Source organism: Setaria viridis, chromosome 5 (assembly GCF_005286985.2).
Source record: "Setaria viridis chromosome 5, Setaria_viridis_v4.0, whole genome shotgun sequence".
Lineage (NCBI taxonomy): Eukaryota > Viridiplantae > Streptophyta > Magnoliopsida > Poales > Poaceae > Setaria > Setaria viridis.
In genome coordinates this window covers 40526020-40552315 of record NC_048267.2, presented here as the reverse complement: position 1 = coordinate 40552315, position 26296 = coordinate 40526020, and the positions used below count along the sequence as shown (strand labels likewise).

Sequence of the window (26296 nt, the reverse complement as noted above, 5' to 3'; positions counted from 1 at the left end):
ACACTAGGAGCCTTGGTTAGCCGCGACCTCGATGTCGTGCCGGATGTGTAGTACTAGCATGTTATTTCCAATTTCCAGCATACATGTCTGTGTGCCTTATGAACTTTTGATGCATTCTTGTTTGTGAATGTATATATACTTGCATAGATAACCATGTCCAAAACGCTATGTTCCTGTTTCTTGAGTGGAAGGTGTACTATAGCACTGACTGAAACAATTCACTGGCTCTTTGATAAAGCCCTAGATCCGTTCAAGGACTATAAGTCAGATCAGAACAACCGAAAGCTCCACCAGTTCATGCGTCACCAAAAGGTAACTACTCCAAATAGCTCTAGTGCGGGCATCGCCGGAAGAGTTCATCACTTCAAGCAAGCATGTTAAAACCAGTCCCCTAGAAAGAACACATATATGCAAACATTTAAGACGTTTTACTGTTTTTTAAGGTTAAAAGGGCGAAAAGTTTCGCCTTAAACTGGCGCCTTGTTTTGCCGCAACTGCGTGGCCGTGGGCGTGTCGGACGAGCAGTTGGTATAATACAACATAACGCGTTGGTGCTGGCAGAAGCGTACCCAGATCGTAGATAGTTTTGCGACATGAGGGTTTCTGGCAGTACTGCAGGACTGTTGCCAGTAATCCGTTTGGCTCAAGTGCAAGTGCCATGTCGGATGAGAAGAACTGAGAGGGCCTGCAAAGTGCAAATTAAACCTTGTCATATCCAAAAGTTCCATCATTCTGATCTGTTATGTATGAATTTCATAGTTTTCGTAGCTCGTTGTTCATTGCTGTTGTATCTAAGGACGAAGGAGTAGCGACATTATTTCTACTGATGATCAATGAAAAAAAAATCCTACGATGAAACTCCAGGTGAGTTCGATCAAGTAGGAACTAGAACGTATTCCAAAAAAACCGCAAAAAGAAATGTCAAGAATGGGATTTGAACCCATGCCCTTTCGGACCAGTACCTGAAACTGGCGCCTTAGACCAACTCGGCCATCTTGACATTATGGTCCATTGTTTATTTCAAACAATTTATTATATTCTACAACGCAACAACAGCACTAGCACCAATTATGCGTCATGCAGCAGACAATAAAGCCACTCGCGTTGTTTCTACTGTGCCACGCCCCCAAAATCTTGTACCGACGCCGATCAATCAAACCACAGCTGGCTCATACATCGGCAGCCGAAAGCAATTGGCCCGTGGACGGTGGGGGATCAGGAACCACTCACTCTTCTAGTGCAAGAGTACAACCAACAGTCCAACAGGCCGTGATATCTTTTTCAAGGGCCATAGTACTCCGATCCCCTCTCGCCAAACCATAATGATCGCTGCCGTTCCGGCCGCGGCGCGCCATCATAAACGGCGAAAAGGCCCCACGACTGGCACCAAATTGAGCCCCCTCGCCCCGTGCAGTGCGGTACAGAGATGACATGCTCCGCTCGCGCACGCACGCAGGTAGGCAGGCTGCGGACAGACAGGCAGCTGAGCGCCCGGTCCCGGGGACGGGGAGGACCGGAGGAGCACCAGCTCAGCTGGTTCGTGCCGTCGTGCGTGCCCAACTGCACGTCTACACCTACACGCAACTGCAGCGCTCCATGATTGATCGAAAACCTCTGGTGTCTGGACCGGGCAGCTCGACTGCTGGAGCAAGGAGAGCATCTCTACGCACTGTGCACTGCTTGTGCAGCAGCAGCAGATGTGGTGGTGGTCTCGCGAGAGCGACACCCAGCTGCGCAACCAGATGGAGCTGATCCAGCACTGCACCGTCCTTGGCCCTTCGCCACCCCATCCACATCCTTCGACATGGACCAATAGACCATGGCATGGCGTGGCACGGACGGACGGATGGATGGTCCATCCATGGCTGCATGCATTGCCGAGCAGGAGTCTAGCAGCACAAGTGCCGGCTCTGGCGCTCTGCTGCACCTGCACTACGACTCCACCTACCAGGGCCTCCGGTCGAGAAAGCTAGAATAATCCTGAGAGGAACAGCGCACCCATGACGCGTCGCGTGTCAGTGGTATCTTGTTCTGTTCGCCAGTACAGCGCCGATGTGTGATGATGGCCTGATGGGCCTATCTCCGCCGAATGATTGGAAGTCTCGTGCCGATCCACCCGTGGCTCCATGCGTAGCGCGTCAGCGCAGCAAGTCCGCTCGAACGGCACCATCATTTCGGAGCGTTTAGTTCGTTATGATCGCTGAATGCTGATGAGTGATGCGCTGTCATTTAGGGACCGCGCGCGACCCGATTAGTCTGCGAGGGTTGCTGTCGTCGTCCTCTCCGGAATCCGGATAGGTAGCCGCCGTGGAGCCGGCGCGGGGCACGGGCACGGGCGGTGGTCGGCGGCGGCAAGAAGTCAAGGGCGGGGCGAGGCGCCCGGCCCGGCAACTTGGGGTTGGACGGCTGGACTCTAGGCTCGTTTGGATGAGCGCCGATACGAGCCAGGCCAAAATTTGGCAGCTGGCCGTAGATTCAGCGGTGTTTGGACTCTGGCTATGATTCGGCAGGCCTGGCCTCCCGTAGTTCATTTTGGCGCACTTTGGCTGGTCAAGTTGGGGCGGCTGGATCGGCCGCCGAATTTTGGCCGCGCCGACGCTTTGGCAGGGTTAGCGTGCGGCAGAATCCAAACGTCCCCCTAGTGCCAAATCACCCTATGCTCGTGAAATATCTGGGTCGATATCGTCTCAATCATAGATATAGGAAAATGAGTGGATAGGACTAGACGAGCAATAGCATGTTGCATGGACTCAGGTGCATCCTGCATTCCGTTTCGTGACAATTTTTGTCCGACGAAAGCAGCCTCTAAACCAATGCAGCTTCAGCTGCTGTTTCCAGCTATTGTCTACTTCACAGTACCGTTGACTAGTAGCTCGGAGACACCAGCAGTCCACAGTAGCAGTGGATGATAAGAATGACTGTTCCGAGCAGATCGCCCCCCGAAACAGGGTGTTGGACGACGAGTGGGTTCGGCCCTTGTAACCCTTCTCTGTTCTTCCCGCCAAATTGGCGATTCTTCTTCTTTTTTTTGTAAGACCAAATTGGCGATTCTTACTGGAAGTGGGGGAATTACGTCGTCCCCGAGGGCACTCGTGCTTGTAACCCGCTGACAGCGGTGGACTACGCGCGCTTTGTTTACTGGGGGTGATCAGGGTCCTGCCACTGCCAGGACAGACAGCGGAGCAAATCTTCTTTAGTGCTCTGTACTCTGCAGACTGCGGTCGCAGCCACACTTCTAGTTTTTTGAATTTACGCCCGCGCCAACCAAGAGATAGGTGCACGTCCACATTGGATTGGTTAACGCGACTGTCAAAAGGTTATTAGAGAACGAATGGTCTCATGGCGGAACACGAGCTAGGGTTATTATTTTATTAATCGTACAAGGCCACCAACGCGACCTAACAAACTAGCGCGAAATTGCATCTGTGTCGTGTCATGCAACTAACTAGGCTCGCAGGTGAGGCGGGTTGTGGGCAGCCGCTAACTCACAAAGGCTTGCCGCAAAATTAAATTCGGCCATGTTTAGTTACCCTCCAACTCCCAACTTTGACACTATACAAAAAGAAGATTCCCCATCACATCAAACTTGTGGTACATGCATGAAGTGCTAAATGTAGATGAAATTAAAAACTAATTGCACAGTTTTGTTGTACTTTGCGAGACGAATCTTTTGAGCCTAATTAGTCAATATTTGGACAATAATTCACAAATACAAACGAAACGCTACAGTGTGCTACAGTACTGGCACAGTAATTTTGCATCTTCTAAATTGGCCAACTAAACAAGGGCTTCGCCAGCTGGCCACTAATCCGGCCAATCCATCTGCTTTACGGTCATGTATTTCGTGGTCAGGTCGCAGAACCCGCAGCAGCCTGCCTACGTCCGCATCAAGTGTGTTTGATGTTTGGATCTTTAGTACTGACTAAAATTCATATAATATCAATATTCGGAGACTACTAAATATGAGCTAATTATAAAATTAATTACACATGGAGGCTAATTTACGAGACGAATCCATTAAGCCTAATTAATTCATCATTAGCACATGTTAATGTAGCATCACGTTATCAAATCATGGACTAATTAGATTTAATAGATTCATCTCGCAAATTAGTCTTTATCTGTGCAATTGATTTTGTAATTAGTAATTAATATCTAAACATTCGATGTGATAGGAATTTTAGGAGGTGCTAAAGAAACAAACGCACCAATTTGTCCACTGCTATGCGAGTCAGCGAGGCCGCGGAGGCGCAGCTGGAGGCAGGAGCGGAGACAGCCTCGATTCCCTTGGCCCCGAAGGCGCAGGAGCCGGCGGAGAGCATACGGAGGTTGGCTGCCGCCGCGGCGAGCACGGTGACCAGTCGTTAGTGACCGCGTGCAGGGAGCGAAGCTTGAGGCGGCGCAGGCCCGGGCGGAGGCGGTCGGCGACGAGCGCGAGGTCCGGGTCGCCGACGCTCTCGGCGCGGCGGTCGCACTTGAACGCGAGCTTGGAGACGGCCAGGGTCGAGCGCGAGGCGGAGGCGTGAGGCGGCCTCGGCGGCGAGCTAGCGGCGGCTGACGAGGGTCCGCGGCGCTGGCGGTCACCGAAGCCGAGGAGGCCGAAGACGAGGGCGAGGAGGAGGTCGGCGGTGCGGTCCTCTCCGGCCGGCGGCAGCCTCGGCGATGGAGGCGAGGAGCTGCCGCGGCGGTGCTGTCTTCTCCGGCGGCCTCGAGCTTCGCCTACGTCCGCATCTACTAGTGGTAGTGGCGGACAAAGCGTTCTGGCTCTGCACATACATGGAAGAAGAACGCGTTGCACTCATGTTCCTCACCCCAGCGCATGAGATGACGGGTGGAGAAGGCCGGCGGGCGACGGCAAGAGAATGAAGCTGCGGCATGCGGGTCGTTGCGGCTTCTCGCGGGTTTTGCTCTCGTCCCGCGGACTTTGCAGACAAACTGATGTTAGTCCGCGAAAAAATTGCAGCTGGATGACACCGACCACGAACGGTGATTTTGCGGGGTGGGTACGCGGCCTCGTCTAAGATCCCGCCCCGCCTGCAAGCCTACAACTAACACACCGGTTCGGACGACGCCCGCGCGTGGCGAGTCTGCGCCGGCGCCGCGTGCGCAGCGCGGTAGTAAAACTCCATTTACCAGCCAAACTCTCGCTGCACATCACAAAATCATATAGGGCGTGATTGGATGGCCGACCCTCCCAGCCCACTCCGCATCTGTGAGCCAGGATGCAGGTTCCTTCTTTCGAGCTGCTGTTCGGTTGCTTGATTTTTTTCTCGTTTTCCACGCCTGGAGCCTTTGAGTGCTCGTGCTTGCACCCTATGCTGCATCAGTCGGGCTAGGCTCGCAAGAAACGCTCGATTCCTACGGGTGTGATTGATGCCTGCTCCTAGCCAGGTCCGTTCCTAGGAACCAGGCTCTCCGTGGTCAGCCTAAGAGCATGCAAGAGCTCTTTATTGGATGGTATGAAACCACACATGCAGGTTACCAAGAGTAAGTGATTAGCCTCTATAACATTGCAGGTCACGTGCTTCTGCACGCATCGCGTGAGCTAGATTTCGAAGAAACGTCCAATCTCTCTGCACCATAGGAGCCTAGCTGCGAGGCCGCTTTTGCACCCGGGGACCTAGCTCAACCCCTAGCACAGGCATCCAAACGTGCAGACCTTGCATCCTGGGAACCAGATGGAGGGGCCGCAGGCATCCAATCACGTCCTATATTTCGAGAGAGCCCTGGCTCGAGCTGTACGGCCGCATGGTCGGAGCCTGACCCGAGTGCTTATCCAGCAAACCAATCAACTTGAAGTTGCATCACCTGAGCGAGGCCAAGGGAGATACAGGTAACCAATCGCACCCATAATGAACACGGGGCCGCGGCGTGTCATGCATGATAGCTGCTAAAATGTCCCACTGCTGACGGCAAATTAAGCTTGCTCGCCCCCGTGCTCGGCACCGCACAGCCCAGACGACAGGTTTCGCTCGCGCAAGCAGCACGCGGCGCACGCAGGCGGCTGTCTGACTTCTCCCCGCCCCGACCAGCCGCCGCTGCGTCGCCAACAACCAGCGGCAAACCCCCGCGCGCCCGCCATGATTGCTCGCAATCCCCTGGGTCATCAGCCAGAGCCAGCCATGGCCTCGCGAGAGCGACCCCCAACCGTGCAACTACATCGAGCTGATCCAGCGCCACCACCTGCCCCCCCTACTCCTTGGTCCGTCCGCCCAGCCATCCTCGCACCCGTTGACGTGGGTTCGACCGAGAGTCTTCGAGCCAGGAGCCCAGGACCATGCCATCATGGATGCATGGTCCATGGCTCCACGCATATCGACTAGCAGCAGCGCCTGCCGGCTCGTGCTTCTCAGCGGCACCACTCATCATCTCCATGACTCCACCTACCCCAGGGCCCAGGTCCCTCCCGGGGTGGCAGGGCCCGATTCAGAAGCGAGCTAAGGATAATCCTGGGAGAAGAGAACAGCGCGTGCGTCACATGTCAGGAAGTTTGTTCGCCGGCCCCGTCAGTGCTGACGAGTTGGACCTAGCTACGCCCCCCGTCGAATGATCGAATCCCACATGCTGACGCCTGGCGCGTCATCAGAGCAAGTTAGCGTTCGTTTTGCATCTTTTTTAAGTTTAGTTCGATTGTTTGGGTTGCTGATTGGATGTCATTTAGGTCCATGCGACCGGTGAGGCGGCCAGTGATCCCGATTAGTCCGCGTCTTCGCGAGAGCTGCCGGCTGCCGCCACGGACGCGTGGAGCCGGCGGCATGGCCCATGGGCGACAAACAAGTCAAGGCGATCGAGTCGCTGGATGGAAATGCTGCAGCTGCGCGCTGTTTCCAGCTGCTGCTACTCCTCTAGTCCTCTAGGCTCCAGTGCTACTGTAGAGTGAGTGAGTGACCGACCGCTGATAAAAACTAGTGCAGGATGGCCCCTGAAACAAGGGGTTTTAGCGAGTGACGCGACGACGTGCTCGGTCCTTGTAACAATGCGTGCTGTTCCCCATTTCTTTTTTCTCTTACGAACGTGTTGTTCCCCACGACATTTCGCATTTCTTTACGTACTAGAAGCAGGGAAGAATACAAACGCCTTCTCCGAGGCCATTCGTGCTTGTAACCCCGCTCTGCCCGCCGTGCACGTCCTCCGTGCGGTTTTTGTTTACGGCCATCAAAGCGTGCCGGCCAGGACAGACAGCGGAGCAAATCTTCGTAACTTCTTCTGCAAACCGCATTGTCGTACTACGCGTGCTGCAGTACTGTTCTTTTCCTCCTCGAATTTATGCCCGCGCTAACCAAGACACGTACACGTACCACACACCTACCCTAAAATAACGAAACTGTCAGCAGTAGAAGAGTGGCCTAATGGTAGAACCCGGATTCAAAGTTGCGAATTGCTCGCGAACAAAGCGCAGCGGAGAGGCTCATGATTACTGTAGCTACACAAAGCACCCGGCCGGCCTACCTACACCGGCTAGGACGGCGCCGGTAGCAAAAAGGGTCGGCCCGGCCGGCCGGCGCGGCGGCTAGCCGGAACCGGCAAACCGCGTCGCGCTGACGGGTGGCTAATGAATGCCTTGCGCCCGGCGCGAAAAGGCTTGGCGCTCTGGCTCGCCTTTACGCTGCGGTACTTGCCTTGGTTACGTAGCTTGAATGCTCTGCCTCCCTCCCCTGCTCTGCTTGGAAACGAAGGCAGGCATCGCATTCACCGCACCCCGTTTGATGTGAGCTGTACGCGATCGACGTGGTGGTAGCTCCCACACACTGCTGGTAACTTCCGTCCCTGCAGAGTCCTGGCGGTAGATGAGAAGCATAACTCCGATGGCTCGTCGTGGCACGGATGATTGGACGCTTGCTTGGGTTTCGGTAGGATTTTAAAGTCTCCGGACTCCGGCCATTTACATAATACATTTACTGCTTCCTTTTCTTGGTAGTTTCTACCTCACGGTGATACCATCTAGAAGACGACGACGCTGTTCATAACTTCAAGCTGCCACCGTCCAAGCTTATTTTTATTTCAATTCTTCATGTTCTTTTTGCTCTCGATCGACAACACAACACGAACCTATGCCGAGTTGATCATGGGATGTAGTACATGAACATTAGTCGAAGCGCTTTTACGAAAAAAGGCGCTTGTTTTCGGCGGAAAACAGCCCAAAGATCCGGCCGTCCGGAAAGATGGCACTACCGCGTCGAACCTGTCGGGTTTAAATGGAGTAGGCTCATCTGAAGCGAAAAACCGTCGTGCTGGCGAGATCACGCCATGGTACAGTGCGGTACAAAAGCAATATCAATTGCTTGTCGATCTCGCCGTGGCATCAGGACACACTGCCTTGCGTCCGCACCGCACGCACGAACACGCCATATCAAATTGCCACCAATGCTTGCAACCGAGGGCGCCGAAAACGCAAAGACGCTGGGCCTAATACGACAATGTGCCAAGCACGATTACGGACACAATTTGTTTTGGCACGTGTAGACAAGCTTTTCATGCGATGTTGGCAAGTCCACGACGTACTAAAACGTATAGGCCAGCAGGTAAATGCTGGAGCGTGCAGTTTTACCCCATGCAGCAGTGAAAGCTGCACAGTGCTAGACTGCTAGCGGTAGAGTGCTACAATATCCGTGACTAGCCGGCTAGCCCCCGCTGGCGGCCTGGCGCTCTCCGGTAGCGATACCCACAAGACGACAGGCAAAAGAACGCGGCTTCCCCTTCCCTGCGACAGCGGCTCGTCACGCGTCTCGCCCTGGCTGCTCCCGGCTCCCATCCTCATCCCATCTCAGTCACCACCACTCCAGTGCACTGCGCCTGTGCGCACTCGCCCGCGCCCCGCCCCCGCGCGCGGGGCGCCAACACCCCCCCCCCCCCCCCCCCCCCAATAAAATCCACCGCGACACCGCCCGCGGAACCCCACTCGCGAATCCAACACGAGAGCGCATCGCCACCCTCACATCACATGCGCGCATAGGCCCCGGTCGAGCAGGTCGCAATCACCACCATGCCGCCCCCGCTGCTCGTCTGTCTCCTCCTCCTCCTGCTCGCCGCCGCGAGGCCGTGGCCCGTCGCGGCTGGGGCGCCGAAGACCGCGGCGAAGCCCCGCGTGTTCCCGCTGCGGGCGCGTCAGGTGCCGGCCTGGGCGCTGCCGCGGCCGCCGAGCAAGCTGCGGTTCCACCACAACGTCAGCCTCACCGTGTCGCTCGCCGTCGGCACGCCGCCGCAGAACGTCACCATGGTGCTCGACACCGGCAGCGAGCTCTCCTGGCTGCTCTGCGCGCCGGGACGCCAGGGGAACGCGAGCACCGCCGCCAGGGGCGCGTCGTTCCGCCCGAGGGCGTCGGGCACCTTCGCCGCCGTGCCCTGCGGCTCCCCGCAGTGCAGCTCCCGTGACCTGCCGGCGCCGCCGTCCTGCGACGGGGCTTCGCGCCGGTGCAGCGTGTCGCTGTCCTACGCGGACGGGTCCTCCTCCGACGGCGCGCTCGCCACCGACGTCTTCGCCGTCGGCGACGCGCCGCCGCTGCGGTCCGCGTTCGGCTGCATGTCCTCCGCGTACGACTCGTCCCCGGACGGCGTCGCCACTGCTGGGCTGCTGGGCATGAACAGGGGCACGCTCTCCTTCGTGTCGCAGGCCAGCACGCGCCGCTTCTCGTACTGCATCTCCGACCGCGACGACGCCGGCGTGCTGCTCCTCGGCCACAGCGACCTCCCCTTCCTGCCGCTCAACTACACGCCCCTGTACCAGCCCACTCTGCCACTCCCCTACTTCGACCGCGTGGCCTACTCGGTCCAACTCCTCGGCATCCGCGTCGGCGGCAAGCCGTTGCCAATCCCGGCGTCGGTGCTCGCGCCGGACCACACCGGCGCCGGGCAGACGATGGTGGATTCCGGCACGCAGTTCACCTTCCTGCTCGGGGACGCCTACTCCGCCCTGAAAGCTGAGTTCTTGAAACAAACCAAGCCCATCCTCCCGGCGCTCGACGACCCCAACTTCGCGTTCCAAGAAGCGTTCGACACCTGCTTCCGCGTGCCCGCCGGGCGCCCGCCGCCGTCGGCGAGGCTCCCGGCCGTGTCCCTGCTGTTCAAGGGCGCGGAGATGTCGGTGGCGGGGGACAGGCTGCTGTACAAGGTCCCCGGCGAGCGGCGCGGGGGCGATGGCGTGTGGTGCCTCACGTTCGGGAACGCGGACATGGTGCCCCTGACGGCGTACGTGATCGGGCACCACCACCAGATGAACCTGTGGGTGGAGTACGACCTGGAGCGCGGCCGCGTCGGGCTCGCGCCCGTCAAGTGCGACGTAGCCAGCGAGCGGCTCGGCCTGATGCTGTGACGCGGCTTGGCGAGAAGTAACTGCTCTGGGCCGGGGTTGGTTCCTCTTCCTCCAGGGCCTGGAGGAACCGCTGCCTTTGTAGGATAACCTAACGTTTCAGTTTGGAACTTGCTTATCCTGATCGTGCGTGTGGCATGTACAGTCTGTAGTGTAATCTGGAAATTAAGCGTGCGATGTACTGATGTGTTCACCCTTTGACTGAGCATGTAGGGTTGTGCTTTGTATGTAAAGAACTAAGATCGATGTGTACATGTACATTATGCAATGTACGGTCTGAAGCTTGACTTTCTTTGCTTATTTGGTTGGTTCTGAACGTCTGATGCAGCATCTCAGATGATTTAGCTGAATTTAGCAGGCGTAGCGTTATCAGTAACCCATCAATTTTGCTGACTGCTAACGCAAACATGAGACGTGATCTCTCGTAGAGCATCATCTGACACAATGTATTGCCATGTGAGCTCTAGTACAACATCCTTTTATTTTCATCATAAGCTTCTGAAATCCTGTGTGAGCTTTTGAGTTTTGAGAACCAAACCTCGTATATACGATGGCTCGTTTTGTGCCAGATCAGACTCATGCTTTCAAATTCTGTGGGTTCGTCTCCCTCGACTTCTCATCCTTCCCATTTCTGTGAAGTTCGCTTGGGCGTAAGCATCCAGTGATGAAAATATCAGCGTGTACTATTTCAACGGGCCAACAAATTAATACAAATAACATTCAGATAACATAAAAGTGTCTGGTATCCTCTTGACATGCAATGAATAATAAGACCATTTAGTTCCATTCTCGCAAGATTTTAGATGTTATGCAAACAAACCCTTTATCAGAGAGCCAGCGCCTAAGATAAAGAACATTAGTTGAACATATTTGTGAACTGTCTGTGATCGATTGCAACCGAATACAATTTACATTGCAGCAGCTTATAAAAATACACCGTCCAGTAGACTACTAGACTGAAACAAGTAACAAAAAGCTCTCCTATTGCTTTGGCACAATGAAGAATTGAAGAGATGGGATCAAAGCGGCATATGGTGGATGGCATCATGCAGATGCTCAAGGCCAGCAGGGGTGGAGCTACGTGCAATCGTTTTGTCAGCTGACATCGACGATTTTGCCCGAAGCTCTTGTACCCTTGTGTTGTTTACGTGCCTTGACACTAGTAAAAAGCCATCGTGACACCGGCAGCCTAGCAGCTAGCCCATATAGCAACGGCCCACAAGGTGCAGGTCTTCTCGCCTTGCGTCAGCGGCACAGCGACACCTTGGGAACCGGCAGCTCCTCCGCCTCTGCGGCCTAGGCCAATCCCAAGACCAACGTGGTTACAATACCCCAAAGCCCCAATTCTCTAGTACAATTTCTTTACTTGACATGTAGAATTGATTAGGGATTTCAGGATTTGATCTTGGGTTAATTGGATATATGCTATTGCAACTATCCAAGTTTGGAGAACTACCGTTACAATTCGTCTATTTGAAAATATGTCATTACAATTCATTCTTTACTTGAGATGTGCCATTTTGTACATATTTGATGCCCTTGGACCCTTGTGCAGGCTCTGGTATTTTCGTATCTGTACTCGTTCGATTGGAAGATATCAAATAGAAATGTAATAACAACATCATTCAACCATGACTGACCACGGAGGGTGTTGAGGTCCGATCTGAGCATTGTAGTCTCCATCTTTGTATCCCGCAAAAGAAAGAAAGAAAAAAGACAGCACAATTAAAACCAAAAGGTAAACAAAACATGAAGGGACATTATTCTACCAAAAAAGAGTTGGTTCGCTGAAACTGAGTAGGCACCTTCCTACAGCACTTGGTGTGGCTGCCCTCCTGACCTTCCTAGTTTTGAAGATAGGCTTTCTCATCTCTTCTGGCGCTACATATCCCTGGAAAACAAAAGCGGCACACAAATTACTCTTGATTGACAAGACACACCAATACCTTTTGTTTCAACATCAGGTAGTGTGGCACATAATCTTCACCGAAAAGGAAAACCAAAATCACTGCCACCCTCCTTTTCATCTGAAAGTCATCATCTTCAGAACATCTTCGTCAGCCAATTATTCCCCAAATTTCATGTTTTCCTTTCTTAGCATTATAGAGCCCTGGGACAACAGCCTCATCTATAGCGTACAACATAGGTTCTCCACACATATGGCGTATCCCATAGAGACAATATACTCCCCAAGAATGTATTTCTGAGTCCTGAAGACTAGTAACGTGCGTGCGTGCACGTAGATGCAGCATTCTCATAACAAGTTGCTGTGCATCACCAAGGCGCATTGTTTCACTAAACATAACACCAGTGCGATACAACACTCTCATGCGCTCATTGGTTTTCTTTTTGACATTTGCAAAGGTAAACATTGATAGAACATCAATAATGTCTGTGAAACAGTAATATCCAATCTCTAGTTTTGTGCTACAATAACAAAAATGTGACTTTATTAATGGAACGGCCATGTTAATTCAAAAATATAAGTCAATAACATACATCTAAAGAACATTATATTCTTTTACAAGATCATTATCCTAACTCTAGAAAGCAGTATGAATTATTTTCTATTTTTGGTGATGATACTGGATATTACTATTTCACTGAAATGTAACTCAATGTGACCCGTGAAACAGTAATTTTGCAATCCTAACTCAATGTACTCTGAATATTACTGAAATTTCACTGAAACAGTAATTTCAGAGTACTCTAAAAGTACTCTGAATCCTAACTTAATGTGATCAGCTCAGTAATTATGTCCCCTTAAATCAAGAGCTTGCTCGATCAACAACATTTTAACCTATCCAGTGGTACTCGTATCACTATACCAGCAATTGTCATATGATCAACAAAAATTTCTTACTCAGTCAAATATCTTGGTAATTTTATTTCTATCCCACCATGATCTCTTCGATCATTCTATCATATGAAAACTAATTTTCGCTTGACCATGGTTTCAAATATCTATTCTATAAAATTCAATATCATTATTTGCATAAGTTCTGTACCAAATCCAACATCAAATGTCCATTCCAATCAAGGGATCAATTATGACTGAAACCAGGACTTGTATATCTTATATATAGATTTTACCAAATATGGATTTGTAGTTGTCAGTAAAAAATCCATGCCTGTATGAAGCTGAATATACTTACAGATCACCATATCTGCAGTTGTAGGGCAAGACAACTTAAGTAAGAAATGATGGAATAAGCTCATTCGAGAATCTGAACTAAGTCGAATTAGGATCGCCGCTAGGATTGAAAGAGACAGAATAAAGATCCATTTCTCTGAAAAGAAGCAACACAGTGCGGATCTGACCAATCAGCTTCACCATGTGAAATGTGAACATCTCCTCCCTTACTTCGGCGGCTGAGAGAAGCATAGGAGGTGTCACCAGCACACCGAGGATTGTAGTTGATGCCACATCAAACATTCTGTCGTACCTCTGCATCAGGAGCTTATGGAACTCTCTGTCATCGACGTCCTCCAAGATAGTATACACAGGAATATCTTGCAAATGAATCGGTCGGCCAAGGTAAGCAAGTGATTAGCACAATAAATTAGCCTCAATTACTCCCTAAATATATGATTTTCTACCTAGAACTTAAGAAAAGATGATCTTTTCTCCCAAACACAACACAAATACATCATTAATGAAGCAAAATAGGATAAGAAATATGATATTTTCACCTCAATTATGCCAAGCAAATGTGGTTTTGTTTCTAAAAGTGAATTCCTTTTTCCCCGTACACATGATAAACATAGCAGCGAGGAAGAAAATGCGAGAGCTTAACCTAGATGATGCCGGACCCGAGCCCGGACCTGTTCCAGCTCTGGTTCCCTAGGGGTGGACACAATATAGGTGCAGGAGTGTACAAATGTACACCCAATTTTTGAAAAAAAAATTTAGTTAGCATGCATTAAAAATTAAAGGTACACTTGTAACTGTGCTAGATCGTGTATAGTTGAGCCGAAATAAGATAAATAGCCTCATCGGCACCTAACTTGATTGATATAGTACTACATTCGGTGGTTGCTTGGTGTTCGGCCACTGACACAAGTTGGAAGGAACAACAAGCACCCCGAACGCTCAAACTAAATCTCGCTTCTGTTCAGCATTTGCCTACTCCTCCTCTTTCTTTTCGACTCATTCTGTTTGGATTAGGATTCGACATGCTTTTACATGTATTTTGGATCTCTACATTCTGGCATTTAGGAACACTTACAGAAATATACTTCGCTTAATCATATATATTTTTGAAATTTAAGTGGCTTATACTATATAAAACAACATGTAAATGTCATGACTGATGAAAGCATACCAAATAGAATAGAAGTTCTTATACTTGTGCATTATACCGTTTCAAGATTGTGCAAAGGTAACATAGCATGCTAATGGGCACCTATAAAAACTTTTACCATCCTAAGAAATTTTCTAGAATATTATTTGAATCAAATAGATATGTGATTTTTATAAGATAATATAAAAATCTTATAGAGGTTCTTACTTTTGACGATGTATATAGATAAAATATTTAATATATAGAAGATATTTTTATTCCTATATAAGAATGGTAGTGTGTATGTTTTAAAAATGATTATAGGAGGACATTGGTAAATTTTGATATTTTGTGAGGAAAACTACGGTGTGAGTGATTATATATAGCATAGAAGCTAATAGACCAGTGAGCCCATGACATATGTTGAGATGTTTCATGACACAAGTGAACTTAAGAGTGCATGCTTCTATGTGTTTAGAGTTGTTAGTTTATTGAAGGACAATTAATTAAACTTTATTTTAATTTGAATAATTTATAGGTTTGATTGAAAATAATATAGTATAGCGATATATATATTTAGGAGTAAAACATTAACGCAAATTGCGCTTGTGCGGGTCGGACTGTTGAGGGAAACCTACTCTCACTAATCTGGTGGGGGTGGTGTAACAACCAGGTTGCTAAAGGCTTAAGAATGACCATTAAAGTGTTAATGAAGAAATTGGATGATAAGAATGTATTATGGACCAAAGTCAACTTTGGGTCAAATTTGACCAAAAAGGCAAATTCAAGATTCAGATCTGAAGAAATTTGACAAAAATATGAATTCAAGTCTTGAAGTTATTTAGAATTCAGAAGAATCAAATTCAAGTCACGAGCATCTCAAATTCAAAGTCAAAGTGGTTGATTGGAAGTTACTGTTTCATATCTGAAAATTTTTAGTTTAAAAACAGTGACAAGCTGACAATTTGGAAAGTGATTTCTAGGAGATTTTTCATTGAAGCTGGGAGATGTTGTGGAACATAAGTGGACTCTGATATATAATGAATATATTGGACATGTTGTTGGCTAGAGAAAATAAAGAATCCATATTTTAAAGGAGGTTCAAAGTTTGAAAGTGGTTTAGTTTTCAGCTCAGCTGTTAAAACTGAGTTAAGTCTGCAAACAGTGTCAAGGAGGCAACTTTGAATTTTAATTCTAGAAGTTTTTTCATATATACTTGGAAAGACTTTGAATTCCAAGTGAACTATGATATCCAGTAAACATTTTGAGCATGTTGTTGGACAAGGAAAGAGCAGGATTCCAATTTTTCTGGGAGCTCAAAGTTGGAATCATTCACTGTCAGTTTAATTGATGAAATTGAAAGGCTATCGCCGTTTAGTTCTAAGAACAGTGGAAAATAGCAAACTTTATCTTGAGTTTTTGGAAGAAATTGTATGTAAGAGTTGGGATTTCATATGCAAAATGGAACCCCTGTCATATGGTTAACAAGATCCAGTAGATGTTGGGTAAAATGAACCAACTTCAAGCAGTTGAATTTGAACTCAAAGTGAAGCATCGAGCTGTTTTTGAAGTTTCTGACGAAACTGAATGGTGGGGGGCGATTCAGTTCTGAACTGACCGAACCCTAGCTCAAGTTTGAGACCGAAATTCACGGTGATAGAGTGGTTGTTGGTCCTCGATGCAAATAAATCAAATGTAGAACCAAGGATCCTCTCCAACTTTGCTTAAAGGAATTCCTGGAGTTTGAATTACAAATCGGTCACAATTTAAGCTGAACTTTCGGGTGATTTGGGGAAAGAAAAGAAAAGGGAGGAGCATAACAGAGACGGCCGGTGCTACACAACTGTTTGCCACTAATGGCAAGAGCGGCGCCGCCGTGCCATGCGCCAGCACCGGCAAGGGACGCAAAAGCAAGCAGGCAGGCAGGATGTGGTACTCGAGAGGGTGGTAAGTGAAGAGTATCTTTGACCCCCTAAGTGAGTTTTGGTGATTTAATGATAAAAGCTTGAGTATCTAACAAAGTTTGAAGTGCATAAGCAGATTTAAATGGATTATTGGTCGTGGAGCACTTGTGATGGACCCCTCAAAAGGCAATGAAATGTTGAGCAGCATCTTATCTAGTTTAAATTTATTTTCGGTTTGAATTTGAGTTTATGAATGCCTCACTATTAAGAGGGATGCGTGATCTCTGATCTTGATGATGAAAAATGTGCTCAAGATGACCTAACAAAACCTATGAGAGATACTATTTACACTTGCAAGTTACATGGGGGATAATTAGAAGTGCTAACCAGAGAGATTCGGAATTTTCCGGAAGTTTTCCTGGAATATTCTAGAAGTGGAGAGTTTCCGGAGGTCCGGATTTTTCTGGAAGTTTTTCCAGAAGTTTCGGAAGAGTCTCCGGAGGTCTGGATTTTTCTGAAAGTTTTTACGGAAAATTCCGGAGATACTCAAAATCTCCGGAGAAAATTCCGGAAATTTTCTGAATCTTTGTTATAATGGCTAGTTTTGGAGTGAAGGGGTATAAATACCCCCTCACCCTCTTCCTTTCGTCCTCTCTTGCCTCTGTACTGTTCTGATCTACAGAAACACTCTAAAGTTCCCTCCTTGCTCCCCTTTGACTTCCTTGTGAGATTTGGTGGGGATTTGAGGAGAAAATGGTGAGTGAGCAAGAGATTGTGCTAGTGAGCTGCAACTCCATCTCTTGAGCACTTTCGTTCTTCGTCAAGCCGGTAGTTCGTGTTTGTTACTCTTGGAGCTTCAAGCTCCTAGCCGGCTAGGCGTCGCTCGAACGAGCATCCAAGCTTTGTGGCTGCCTCGGGAAGTTTGTATTATCCCTTTAATTGAGTAAGTGACTCTAACTTGATGTTTGTGGTCGCTAGAGGGAGGAAAGTGGCTGGATGATATAAACCCACCCTTTGTGGGTCCTCAACGGAGACGTAAGCTTCATGGTGTGAAGCTGAACTCTAGTAACAAATCCTTGTGTCTCTCTTGCTTGTTGTTCTTGCTTTTATATATATTCTTGCATAGAAAACATATTTAGGATTTGTACTCGATCTCCTTTTCTAGTGTGTTTGAAGCTGCTATATCTTGCTGAAAAAACTTAGAATATCTGTGGAACAACCTATATTCGTCAATCTAAAATCTAACAGGTCAATCTTAAGGTTGTAGTTATTTTTGTAGAAATCCAGAAAAATCCGAAGATTTCTCCGAAAATTTCCGAAAATTTCGAAAATTTCCAGAACAATCTCCGAAAATTTCTGGAAGTGTCTCATAAGCTTGTTTTAAGTGTAAAATTTTCAGATTCGACTATTCACTCCCCCTCTAGTCGACATCCTAGATCCTTTCAGTAAGTTTTTGTATAAATCACCTTCCCGTTGGTGAGTTTATCCTTTCACCGAGCTCCTCTACTCTTCCAACTGCTCTCGGTCGGCGTCCTGCTCCGCCGTTGTTTCGCCACCGCCAGCGACTCCACCTCGCTAGAGACACTGCCCTGAGCCCCTAAGCCTGTCCTGACAGCCACCATCCCCACATCCTCAGTTCACCACCACCTTCTCCCTCGGGTCCGTCCGCCGCTTGTTCTGGTAATGGTCACCGCCATGGAGATGCCTTATGCCGGAGTTCTGGTCATGGTCCAAGGGTCTAGGTAGGTCACGCATGAGCTAGGGATGGTTTAGGCCGTGCTTGTTGGCTTGGGGCTCGACCAGGTTGGCCGGATTGCCGCCATGCACCGCGCTTCGGCCATGGCCGCCGCCGTGGAGGGGCTTGCTCCGGCCACGGTTAGCTTGGGTGGAAGGGTGCGCTACGTTGCTTAGGTCGTAGTAGAGCTGCCAGTGCCGCTTGTTGCCTTAGCGCTACCGCCGACAAGCTTTGCGCTGCCGTCCGCCAAGCGCCGTCGTGCCACCGTCCGTCTTGCAAAGTTCATCGTCGATGTGAAGCCAACCACCCCTAGAGTACCATCAAGGGATACCGAGTAGTGTCGCGAGTCGTGTGGAGGTGTCCCCGTCACCGGGAACCTCGTCGCCGGCGAGCTGCCGCGCTTACCCGCCGGCCAGCTCTCGGTCAAGGCCGAGGGTTGGCTCTGTTGACCGGGGCCGCATGTCAGTGAGTGGGGGTAGGCCGTGGGCACGTGAGAAAAGTCCAGGGAGGGGGTTTTCAGGATAATGTTGATTTTTAGATTTAGAAAATAGATTTAAATTCCTACTTTCATATTTTATTCATTATAATTTATAGAATTGTCCAAATTTAGTGAAACCAATTTTATTAGGTGTATTTTATTTTCCTTTATGTATTAGAAATTCTAAAACCCTAGGATAAAATAGTAAAATTTAAGTATTTATTAATACCTTTGATGAAGGTATTTAAATAAATACTTAATCTTTATAAAATGAATAAAATTGTTAATAATGTTTTATTATTCATAAATAATTACTAATCCATAGGAATTAAGTTTTTCAGATTAGAAATAAATTATAATCCTTTTCTAAATAAAGAAAATGCTTAAGTTAGGTTAGTTAAAGAAATTAAAATTGTGGGTTAATCTTTATGGGTAGATTAGTGTTGGCTTGCAACTTTATCATGAGATAAGTTGTATATTCTTTTATTTCAAAAAGTTTTTCATCTCTAAATATGGCATGCATCATACCGTAGACATAGAAGCCTCAGAAGTGGATTTCTTGGATCTCTCTGAAGAACCTCAGGAATTCGAAGAGGTTGTTGAATTGATCCCTTGTGTGGAAGGATGTTCCGAGGATACTAACTTTTTTGTGAATCAAGGTAAGTCTCGGTGCATCTAAGCCTATCTACTTTCAGAAATTATTATTCATGAGTCCAATTATTGGTTATTTCCTTATGCATTAAGTCTAGGAGTTGATTGCAAACCACTCTTGTGCATAATCCTACCTTATTTATAGGATATCTTTGCCACCTATTCAATTATTTAGTAAACATCCTATACTTAGTAACGCTTAGGTACCGTTAAAGTAACTTGTGTTACTCAACCTTTAACGTATATATGTTAATCAAGGAAAATAGCTTGGAATTTTGGAAAGGTGGATAGAAGCTAGAGATGGTAGTTCTGTCCACTAAGTTAATTTGGTTAATGCTCGTTCGTTGTCTTAACCTTTGATCAAATGATTTTACCTTGTTGCTTACTGTCTGTGGGGACCAGCAAAACCTGATAGGTTAGTTGGCTCTCTGATTGAAAATATTTTATACCCGTGCTTGGCGTGCAGTGGAAAGACAGGAGCGTAGCCTGAAAGTCACATGGAGATCAGGCCAGACGTGGGGTCCTAAGTGGGGATGCATCCCTGGGTTCGTGTAGTCATATTTCCAATCTTTGGGTACGGCTAGTCGAAAGGTTGTTATGTACAACCTGATCCGTTGTGCATAGCGGGTAATGAGGTATCTCCTGCAAGATGTAAATCGGTCCGGATTACCGCAATTCTTGATTATGAATGCACTTGATTATCGCTTAAGCATTGTAGAGTAATCAAGTTGAATATAATATTTTTCCTGAAATTAGAATGCTGTATGACTTAGTTCCACCTGGTTGCTCAAAAATATTTTATTCATCTGGTTAGGTAAAAACTAATCTGAAATAAAATGATAAAACTAAGGTCCCACTAATAGTAAGCTTTTTCGCAAAATGTAAGTCAGCTAGTACACCATAAAGCTATCATACAATATTTTAAATCTATCTATATTGGTTAGTCGGATCAGTCTTATTGAGTACCCTCGTACTCAGGGGATCCCTTTGTTGTTATTTTCAGAAGTACAACAGGGGATGACCGAAGAAGAATATCGAAGAACTAGGGTATTTACGGGTCTCATAATACCCTGGAATAAAACTTAGTTGTATAATTACTTGCCTTGGACTGATTTTATGTTCAAAACTCCTAGTAATGGTCTAACTTGCATCGTTAAGTTTATTTCAATCTACGATTTGTAACAATTCGCGCCTTCTGTATGTATGTAAAAATGTAATGTTTGTTGATGCTTTCCCTTCGTGAAAGCGATCTTGATGTATGTCTGTGAAACATGTCGTGGATGTTTCGAGGCGTCCTAGGGACACTCAACGGACTGTCGGGCTTACACTGTTTTAGGTGTGTTTCGTATAATTGCTATTTCAATAGCGATTAGGCACACTTAAACCAGTTTAAGTTGGACGGTTCCACCACAATCGCTCCTCGCTAAAACCCTCTTGGAGCTTGCTCTCCCGCCGGTGTTTCTTCGATTAGGGTGCCTCGAGAAGTCGTGCTGATTTTAAAAGACAACCAGGCCATTCCAAACATACGGGCCTTCGGCCGGACGGGAGCATAGTAAAGTAAAGTCATCTTTTGTTGAAACTAAATAAAGTCATTTTTCCTGGAACGGCTAAGCACAGCCATTTTGGTCAATGGTTAACATGACATTTTGAGAACGCCCCGATGTTTCCAATCTCCATTGATGACGTACGATCGAGACAGTTTTGAGCTGATCAAGGTTTACGGCATGTCATTTGTCACGGTCGACCATATACAATTACTAAATTTGTCTTATAAGTAATCGATTTTTTTAAAAAAAAAATTGGCCAAGTTGTATGCTGTTCTTTTTGACTGATCGATCGACGAAATAGCAATTCATGGCATAATGTTTGCATGCGCGCATATTCCTTTCACATGCTGCATATTATGATTCAGTTGTGATGAATCACATATTTCTGTGGGAGCAAAAAGATTCCAGTTAAATATCATTTTTTGTTAGGCTCAATGCATCCAGAAAAACAAAATTAAAAGAAAAGGTGACAGAAAAAGACAATAACATGAGACATGATAGAACCTGATGCGAGGACCTCGTGCGATGAATGCAAAGAACGGGTCGAAGAAGAAATCATTCGCTCATAAGAGTTGGATATTTCAGTTGGGCCAATTCCTGCTTCTCGCATATTTCCATGATGTGTTTGTCTATTTCCAAAAGAAGAAGTTGCGACTTAAGCACATATGTGCCTTATTTTCCCCCTCTTAAGTTCCAAAAAAATACTTATTTTCCCCTCTTATATCATTATTATAAAAAAGTCCAATTCACATTTCATTATTGCGTTTGTACGGATATAACTTCTAAAGTTATTTTCCATCTCATTTTACCCACCATACTATTCAAACTAAAGCAGGTGACCAATACTCCTCTAACAAAACTTGTGTTTCTTCATTTTCATGTGGGTTATCTATTTTGGAGTTCAAATTTTGTGAAATAATATTCGTAAATGAACAAATAAATGTATGCATGTTTTAATCATTTTGTAGGTTGGTACACTAGATTCTTGCATGAAAATAATCACGAACAATTCTTGGAAACTTTTTCTTTAATTAGATATGACGACGTCTGTCATCTCACGGATTTTCAATTCAAAATGCATCCTGCACTCGAACATAAGAAAATAATAAAGAAAATCATCAGGGGGTAAAGAAGACAGAAACATGTGAGGGTTGTTTGGAGAAGTAAATAAACTATACATTTCTATTTTGTTTTTCCTGCGTGCTCGGATGGGGTGGCCACACCAGGGTGTTCCTGCCTTCATGGCGATCCCTGCGTGCCTAGGGCTCCCGAACGGTGCATAGGCAAAACCAACGAAAATCATTGTTCTCTGTGTCGATGGAGCGGGTAGTATGTACTCCTATGTAACGAATGGGAGGAAACCGTTACTTGCCAATTAACATATTTCTGTTGAACAATGTTTTTAATGCATCATTGTCATATTACCATTTCTGTAAAGTACTTGATATTCTGCTGTGAAAGAGGAGCACATATATGATTGCTTGGTATGAATTTTCTTTTTATCAAATTCACAAAGGTTCCCACACGTTTCGCTTTACAATACATTTTTGTTCTTTTAGTGTACAGTCACATATGTGAATATGAAAAATATCTATTTTATACTATTCTACCTTCATATGCATGTGAATATGCGTCCACTAGCGGCCCCGATTTTTCCCGTCGTCTCAACCTTTCCCGGTCGTCTTCATCCTACGCGACCTTCGGCGAGGAATTGCTATGCGACGGCGGTGCTTACCAGCGGCTGCTCGTGGAAATCAACAGGTCTTGTGATAATTTTTAGGCTCATAAGTCATATCTCGTAAGATATGTTGCAGACGGATTCTGATATCTTGCAGATTGTTTCTTTCCCATTCATGGCTGCAGATTAGCGCCAAAGCGAGGTAGAGCGGCTGCAGATTATTAGCGCTAATGCGAGGTAGAGCAGCGGCAGATCTCCTCCTGCCTGTCCCTCCGTTTATGGAGGCTGCACGGCCGACTTTTTTGTTTTTTAACCCTTTTTCGAAAGATTCTCATAAATATGCTTCTAGTGGAATCAATTCCAAAAATGGACCTTTAGCTTGGCGCCATCCATGCTGGCGCCAAGCTACAACCAGCCATCTTGACGCCCAGGTCTACGCGCAGCTGCTGACGTGGGTGCCGATCCACCCTGGCGCCAAGCCTTGGCGCCGTGGATCTTGGCGCCAAGATCCACGGCGCCAAGCCCCCGCCACGTCGGCATCCGCGTCAGCAACTGCGCATGGACCTTGGCGCTAGGGTGGCTGATGCTGAGACGTGTAAGCTTGGCGTTAGCGTGGATGGCGCCAAGCTAAGGGTCCATTTTTGGAATTGGTTCCACCAGGGACGTATATCTTTCGGAAAAAAGGCTAAAAAACAAAAAAAAAAAGTCCGGGCTGCACGGTATCATGGGCTCTCACCGAGCGGCCTGTGACAAGCTGCAACGGTGCCTATCAAGCGCCTTTTGAAGTAGAAGAGGTCCAACCGACCAATCAAGGACCATTTGAAGGTGGTGTCGTGCGAGTGCATCGCACAGGGCGACCCCACGGTTCATGCTCCACAGGTGCAAGGAGGGACCAAGCAACAGTGACTCCCAGCTTACAGAAGCCTAGATCAATTGTGTCATTACTGATTGCGGCCTCTTTAGGATTGAAAACAACCGAACCTTTTGCAGCAACTAAGTAAAAGTTGTCATCATCAACTTGAAAAGCCACTGCATCAACTTTCAGTTCTCCACTTTATTCTACACAAACAACCTGTCTTGAAAGCTGAATCGCACCAGAACCATTGATAGGCATTCTTCCATCTTGAGAATCTACAAGCAGAATACGTGCATGGTCTATGGTAGCTGTGCTGGTTGTTAGTAGTCCTCTGAGGTGTTCTGGCCATGATCCATCAACAATTTCGACGCGGATAGTGGCCTCAACTGACTGAGAAAGTACCGCAAATGCAAACTCAAGTTTGCTTTGCTTGCAGCGTAAACAACTGGTGGATATGTGAGGAGGACACCCCAAATAACCAGAAGCATGCTGGGTAGTCAAGATATCAAAGCAGAGCACTTTATCTTCAGACTCAGTCCTTCCCCTTGCTTTCAATTGAACTTCAAATGTGACCGGATCAATTAACCCAACTGCACGAGATGGGCCAGTTAACAGCAAATAGGGAGCCTGCAGGCATCACCATTTATTAATCAATGGATAGCTCTCTCATCCCTACTAATTTCATTGGCATTACTGTCAGTTCTTCAAACATACACTAGCTAGTAGTGTCTTGTTTCTTAAAAGGAAAGAAGACAAAGAAAGCAGGATACAGCCAATCCATTACCAATGAAAACGGTTACCTGACCATACAAAGGCTAGACTAAGAGCATACAAGATACATCACAATAACAAGAGCTAAATAGAAGTTAGCGACCAACAATTTTATTTTTAACAATGAGTTAGTTGTGCAAAAAGAGAAAAAACACGATATACAGCTGATACATATACATATATAGAACTCAATGTACTTGCACATACAAATGCAGTGAAAAAGTGCACCGATCATTATAAGAAGGAAATAGAAAATTGAGAAGAAAGAAAAAGAAGATTACATGGTCACATAACCCTTCAGTTATGGTTTGGCAGTTATCCCTAATGCGGTGGAAAAGAATGTTGCGTCTAGGATCGATAGAGTCCCTGGTGGCAATCAAGCCATAGACGTGCAGTGGCCAATGAAGACCCTCTTTGACCTCAGCAACTTTAATGGAGAAAATCTGTAGTGTGCAGTCCGGGATAGCATTTTATTCTGGGGTGGATCCAAATGTATATAGCATAGGGGGCACAACAGCTACAACAGACATTAATTAAAGGGTGTGTCAATACAAAAGGTGGATCAAATCTCGCTTATGCTTAAAGCAGTTTTTTAAATTCTGCAGACAACATATTCTAGCATAAGGGGAAAAAATTGAAAATGTTGTAGTCAACCCTAGAAACAAAGGCACAATCTATTATCTTAATACAATAGTGTTAAAAGAAGCCACCACGTTCATCGAAAGGGGCTAGAAATTACCACATTAATTTAAAAGAGAGAGAACCTCCACTGTTAGATTTTATGAAGATCTAACGCCCTATGTTGACCCAAACAATCCATGTTGAATACGACTCATAAAAACATATTGAATGCAACTCTATCCCAAATAGATATAATAGGTAGGTAAGAATTAAACCTAGAGTTTTAGAGTTTTATTGGGGAGAGAGAGAGCATGGACAGAAGGGAGAATAAAATATCACGGCACCCTGATGGGTCCTACATTTTGGCAATGGTGGATCTGACATTCTCACGTATAGGATGAACCTGACAAGCGGCTCATGGAGGCGCAAAGGTGGCATGATGCGGCTTAGCACTGATGCACTGAGCGACCGACGACATGTGATTCAGACACAACAATGGTGCAAATGAGACAATGACTTCCTATCGGCTAGCTATACGACGCGCCATGGTTGACAAAGAGCCAAGGCAATGGGCAACAACAGTGGACGGCACCATGGTCGATGAAGAGCCGAGGCAGTGGGCAACAACAGTGGATAGTATGGAAACAACACACGGGCGATGGGATTGAGAAAACACGATGACGATGGAGCAAGGTACAGAAAAGGGGGAGATCAACAAGAAAAGATAAAGGTGAAGGTGTGTTGAGATATGGATAACAGTTGTCACTTGAACTCTATGGCTGAGCAGCATATTTGTCAATGCACGCATCTATTATGGCTATATCGAATATGATTAACAAATACATAAATTCAGAATTTAAAAATTAGCAGTTGGTTTCTATTTTCTTAAAGAGTTCGTACCTAATACAATTAATAATTTAGATATTAAAAGAGTAAAAATGGTCATGGTTGTGTCTATCTATATTTTTATCGATTATCTTAACCCCCCCTCCCCAGCCAAGTCCATTCACATGCTCTCACACCGAGGAGCACCTCAACCAGCGCACATCTGCACGAGGCTTTTCATTTGTGCATGGCGAAACGTCAATTCTAGAAATTGGGTTGAGAGAGATAGAGTACAATCGAGCTCTGTTACCCACCTATATCGATCACCGCTAGCTGGTAGCGCTGGCAGTTGGAACCACACTAACAAGTAGAAGCCACACTAACCCATTCCTATGGCCTTCTATACCTCAAAACCCACTGGGTAACATTTATGTTGCTTCCTTGCTGGTGATTGGAGGTGGGACAATGATAACGGGAGCAGAGATTCCATATATTGGATGAAGTAGAGGTTGGATGTAGCAGTAATGCAATTGATCATGCCATGGAGCAACTTGAGGGGGTTGTGTGAGTGGAGATGGCACACCAGGAGAATATGAGAAGTAGTCCGATTCATACAAGGCATCACATATAGTGCAAAACTA

At 46.9% G+C, this 26296-nt stretch overlaps 2 protein-coding genes, 1 long non-coding RNA gene and 1 other non-coding gene across 4 annotated transcripts; 1 reads left to right on the top strand and 3 right to left on the bottom strand.

Annotated features, from left to right (window-relative positions):
* Positions 1–919: 919 nt before the first annotated feature.
* Positions 920–1000, bottom strand: TRNAL-CAG (transfer RNA leucine (anticodon CAG)). Its single transcript has one exon. It is a non-coding gene; the product is annotated as a tRNA-Leu (tRNA).
* Positions 1001–3618: 2618 nt separating this feature from the next.
* On the bottom strand, positions 3619–6114 carry LOC140222749 (uncharacterized). The gene is made up of 2 exons (XR_011898238.1): positions 4209–6114; positions 3619–3922 (listed from the first exon to the last, which is right to left on the bottom strand). It is a non-coding gene; the product is annotated as an uncharacterized lncRNA (long non-coding RNA).
* Positions 6115–8878: 2764 nt separating this feature from the next.
* On the top strand, positions 8879–10606 carry LOC117854611 (aspartic proteinase PCS1). The gene has a single exon (XM_034736840.2). It carries the CDS (start codon positions 8984–8986, stop codon positions 10307–10309), a length of 1326 nt encoding a protein of 441 aa, XP_034592731.1. The 5' UTR covers positions 8879–8983; the 3' UTR covers positions 10310–10606.
* Positions 10607–23636: 13030 nt separating this feature from the next.
* LOC140222912 (uncharacterized) lies at positions 23637–24679 on the bottom strand (the record flags this gene model as incomplete). Its single annotated transcript, XM_072294032.1, has 3 exons — positions 23637–23713; positions 23918–24065; positions 24491–24679. Coding segments are annotated over 3 exons (414 nt in total), but the record flags the coding sequence as incomplete, so codon positions are not given.
* Between the last annotated feature and the right edge of the window lie 1617 nt (positions 24680–26296).